This window comes from Pan troglodytes, chromosome 9 (genome assembly GCF_028858775.2).
Source record: "Pan troglodytes isolate AG18354 chromosome 9, NHGRI_mPanTro3-v2.0_pri, whole genome shotgun sequence".
Classification (NCBI taxonomy): Eukaryota; Metazoa; Chordata; class Mammalia; order Primates; family Hominidae; genus Pan; species Pan troglodytes.
The window spans coordinates 58,114,773-58,119,467 of NC_072407.2; the positions used below are offsets into that span (position 1 = coordinate 58,114,773).

A 4,695-nucleotide genomic window follows, 5' to 3' on the forward strand; every position below is an offset into this window, starting at 1 on the left:
AAATGTCTGGTTGTGTTGGTCTCTAGTCCAGATTTTTTTCTTGCAGGAGTGCTTGACTGGTGCTTCTACAATGATGTATGAATGTATCAAGGGTCAGGAAGAGAAAGAATGACAAGATTCTCACCCTCACTTTACGTTTGCTGTGTGTCAAAGGTCTAAAAAATATGTGTCCCTAATTTTAAAAATTCCAACGTCTTTCCCCATTTCACTCACTAATAATGATGTTTTGGGAGAAGTAAGACAAGTTAACAGATTTTTTAAAATAAATATTTATGTTCATGGATGTTGTAAGGATTAAATATACGATTGTTTGTGTGTGGCATAAATATATGTATTTATATTATACATTATTATATACTATTTTTTCTCTACATTCTGGCTGTTTTTAAGTATTTTATCCCTTTTCACAGTCATTTATTGATATCATTAAGATGATTTAAAGTTATCCTTTATATGACTGCATGCTTTTATATTATATACACTACAAATGTGCTCATCTTTCTCTTATTTGACATTTTATTTCTAAGTTTTAATATTACAAACAATACTGCAATGCAGCAGTGGGAAGTTTTCTTAGTAATTTCCCATGCACATCTTTGATCAGGTCTTCAAATAGATTGAAAGCAGTAAATTTATTTAAGACATAATTTTTTAAGACTGTGGAGTCATACTTACAGTAAGTTGTCCCCAAGAGTACCAATTCCCTAAACCATGGCTGACATTGAAAAGTGTAATTAACCAAATCACCATGCTAATTTTACAGAGAAAATACTAATACAGATTATAAAATGAGTTTCTTCATCTAAAATATATCAATAAAATACAAACACTTGACTGCTAACATCTTAAATAAGTGTATTTCTCATCACTGTAATGAAAAATTCAGAGAGAGGTGCCGTAGATTCTAAATATTATTTTCTAGGATCCCAATATTTGGAGTTGGCTAAGAAAATGGGATTTGAATTTGAAAGAGTAAGGAGGCTAATTAAATAGTAAGTTGACCTCATTCCCAATGATTCAGTGCAAAGCTGTCCATTCTCAAAGACTTATTAAAAGAACAATATAAATTCATATATACGTTAATATTTTTGTTTGATCTTTGAATTAAACTAAGTTTATGCATTTGTGTTATACAAAGTTGAACTTTTTAAAATTTCACAAAAAGTTTTATTCTTTGCTGATAAGATAAACTATCCTACTTTTTCTGATGTCTTTTTACAGGATACAGCCAAAACTAAAATTTAGACTATATAATGGAGAATAATTTTTAAGTTTCTTTTCCTCCAACCTCATATAAATTGGAGACATGGGCAAGGAAAACTGCACCACTGTGGCTGAGTTCATTCTCCTCGGATTATCAGATGTCCCTGAGTTGAGAGTCTGCCTCTTCCTGCTGTTCCTTCTCATCTATGGAGTCACGTTGTTAGCCAACCTGGGCATGATTGCACTGATTCAGGTCAGCTCTCAGCTCCACACCCCCATGTACTTTTTCCTCAGCCACTTGTCCTTTGTAGATTTCTGCTACTCCTCAATAATTGTGCCAAAAATGTTGGCTAATATCTTTAACAAGGACAAAGCCATCTCCTTCCTAGGGTGCATGGTGCAATTCTACTTGTTTTGCACTTGTGTGGTCACTGAGGTCTTCCTGCTGGCCGTGATGGCCTATGACCGCTTTGTGGCCATCTGTAACCCTTTGCTATACACAGTCACCATGTCTTGGAAAGTGTGTGTGGAGCTGGCTTCTTGCTGCTACTTCTGTGGGACGGTGTGTTCTCTGATTCACTTGTGCTTAGCTCTTAGGATCCCCTTCTATAGATCTAATGTGATTAACCACTTTTTCTGTGATCTACCTCCTGTCTTAAGTCTTGCTTGCTCTGATATCACTGTGAATGAGACACTGCTGTTCCTGGTGGCCACTTTGAATGAGAGTGTTACCATCATGATCATCCTCACCTCCTACCTGCTAATTCTCACCACCATCCTGAAGATGGGCTCTGCAGAGGGCAGGCACAAAGCCTTCTCCACCTGTGCTTCCCACCTCACAGCTATCACTGTCTTCCATGGAACAGTCCTTTCCATTTATTGCAGGCCCAGTTCAGGCAATAGTGGAGATGCTGACAAAGTGGCCACCGTGTTCTACACAGTCGTGATTCCTATGCTGAACCCTGTGATCTACAGCCTGAGAAATAAAGATGTGAAAGAAGCTCTCAGAAAAGTGATGGGCTCCAAAATTCACTCCTAGGGAAGATTTTATTAGCACAATTCAGGATTCCCAAGTAATGGCAGGCGGGGGTTCACGGGAGAGGCACAGTGTTGGAGTAGAGAGAAGAAGGAGCTCAGTAGTTATAAGCGAGTCTTTTTTGATTCACTTATCTTTGTGCTTCTTAAACATGTTTCAAAATTTGCTGCCAACTTTTAAAAAATAAATACATAATGTTTAAATGGATATGAGCAATAGTATCATTAAGATAGACAAGTTTTGCTTTCTCTAAAACCATTACAAGTCTTCTAATGAAGAACTTACAAGGGTTACAATTTATTTCAGGATCCATTATGGAAACTATGATTCTTTTCAAAACAAAGTTTTCATTATTTTGTATTGATGATTACATTGTCATTGAAGTTTGTAGAATTTCATATATATATGGATTATATGTATATATGGAATATATATGTGTGGAATACATATGGAATATTTATATATTCCATATATATGTATAATGTGTATATATTTATCAGTTTTTGACATTTTAAAATCCTTTATTATTTTCTTGCTGTTGTTTTAGTTTCCAGTGTCATTGGAACTTTGGATAATATGTCATCTGATAGATGAAAAACATAATAATTTCACAGGACTCTAGGAAAATTGAATTTAAAAAGCTGGAATCACTTACAAAGAGCTTAGAATAATCCCTGAAACATAATAAGTAGTTCTCTCTTTTTCTCTCTGTCTATGCTATATACATATATAATATATACATAAACATGTGCATATAATAATTTAGAATTATTATGAATCTCAGCATTTCTGAATTAACCATCTTCTCTCACTTTATCTTTACTTCTTGTCTTCAAACTAACTCTAAAATCCATTGAGGAAGACATGCTTACTGACACTTATAAGAGGACTTTTAATCTCTGTTCATGTTCTTTTCATGTGTTTTTAGTTTTGCTGAACTCCCTTTTATTTCACTTTCCATATGTACCCCAACCACATTTCTGAATTCTATATTGAATTATATGCACCATTGATGCTTTCTTTGTGACTTCATTATGATTTATGTCAATTTCCTCATTGTGTTTATTTGTTTGACAAGATTCAGAAAAATTTTATACTATGATAACGTGTGAAAGAATGAAGAAAGGTAAAACAAAAACTAATAGCAATAGGAAGAGGTGGAAGCAAACTTAATAAAGACAAGTACTTATTTAAGTGTTATTAAAACAAAGTTTGCCAGCAAATGAGAAAAGAGTCACAGTTCGAAAATATGAAAAGATAAATAAAAATCCTTTAATCTTAATTTGAATTAGAAATTTACTTTGAAATGAAGTTTTTCTCCTAATTACCACTAAAAGCCATAACAGAGTCACTGTGAACATTCTTATTTCACAAATTTTCTCTGAAAAGAAACCTATTCCCTCTAAACAGAGCTAGGGCTTCTTGGAGAAATGGCTGTAAACATTTTTCTTTTCCAAATTTTCTCTAAAAGGAAACCTTTTATCTCTAAACAGAACTAGGGCTTCCTGGAGAAATGGCTAATTTGAAGTCTAGGGTGGAAAATATGCAAGATCAGCCTTGGGCTGTTCGATGTTCCAGGAAGCTAGAATACTGTCAACAGTTAATCAGATTGTCTCTAAGACACATAGGAAGAGATTTGAAATTGCTGCCACTGGTTTATTGTTAGAAGATTTTAATGTAAAAATGAATATTGATGCAGCTGATTTAAAGGCCTCATGTATGTTTCTATCTAGATACTAAAAAAGAAAAAATATAAGAAATCATTGATTACTACTAATGGTTGTCAGGGTACCAACTCATTACTCTGAAAATACGTTATTAAAAAATCAAACATTCATTCCAATTTTCCTATATGAATTGTATTTCAGCATCACCTCAGAGGTGAAGTTCAAAAGAAATAAAAGCATCAAGAATGAAATCAGACAATCACAATTGTAGAACTCCACATTTAAAAAGTGGATCAAGGTGACTTCAATGAACATAACAATCATTAGGAAAAAAGTTTTTGGGTAATTTTAAAATAAAGTAATTAGGTTGACACTACTTGAATCCAGAGATCAGAATGATCATCACTTAAAGTAGGACAACTAGTTGTCATCAACCAGTTATCATATGCTTCTCAATGGACTGCAACCAACAGTAGTCAGAAAAATCAATGAAGAATTTTTGCCTAAAAGACACTAAAAGAATGAACCTGAGCTAATAAGTCATCTTCATCTGAATATTAGTTTAAAAAATTGGTACAGAAATATATACAATGACACAAAATGAAGCGCTAAGCCAAATATAGAGAATGCTTCATTATTATTATTTTTCCCCCAAAATATTGCCTAACACACACACACACAGAGGCTGTCACACAAAGAATGGTTATATAACAAAGTAAACTTTTATAACAACCATATTTATCTGAATCTTGATTCAAACTAACTGGAAAAAATATGCCTTTGAGACAA

The 4,695-nt window shown here is 33.5% G+C and overlaps 1 protein-coding gene across 1 annotated transcript; it reads left to right on the forward strand.

Annotated features, from left to right (window-relative positions):
* Nucleotides 1-1,208: 1,208 nt before the first annotated feature.
* Nucleotides 1,209-2,316, forward strand: LOC466538 (olfactory receptor 5L1). Its single transcript, XM_521937.5, has one exon. It carries the CDS (start codon nucleotides 1,307-1,309, stop codon nucleotides 2,240-2,242), a length of 936 nt encoding a protein of 311 aa, XP_521937.3. The 5' UTR covers nucleotides 1,209-1,306; the 3' UTR covers nucleotides 2,243-2,316.
* Nucleotides 2,317-4,695: the final 2,379 nt, after the last annotated feature.

What these genes read in the sequence shown, in the direction of transcription:
- LOC466538 (XM_521937.5), top strand. Translation starts at nt 1,307, where the DNA reads ATGGGCAAGGAAAACTGCACCACTGTGGCTGAGTTCATTCTCCTCGGA.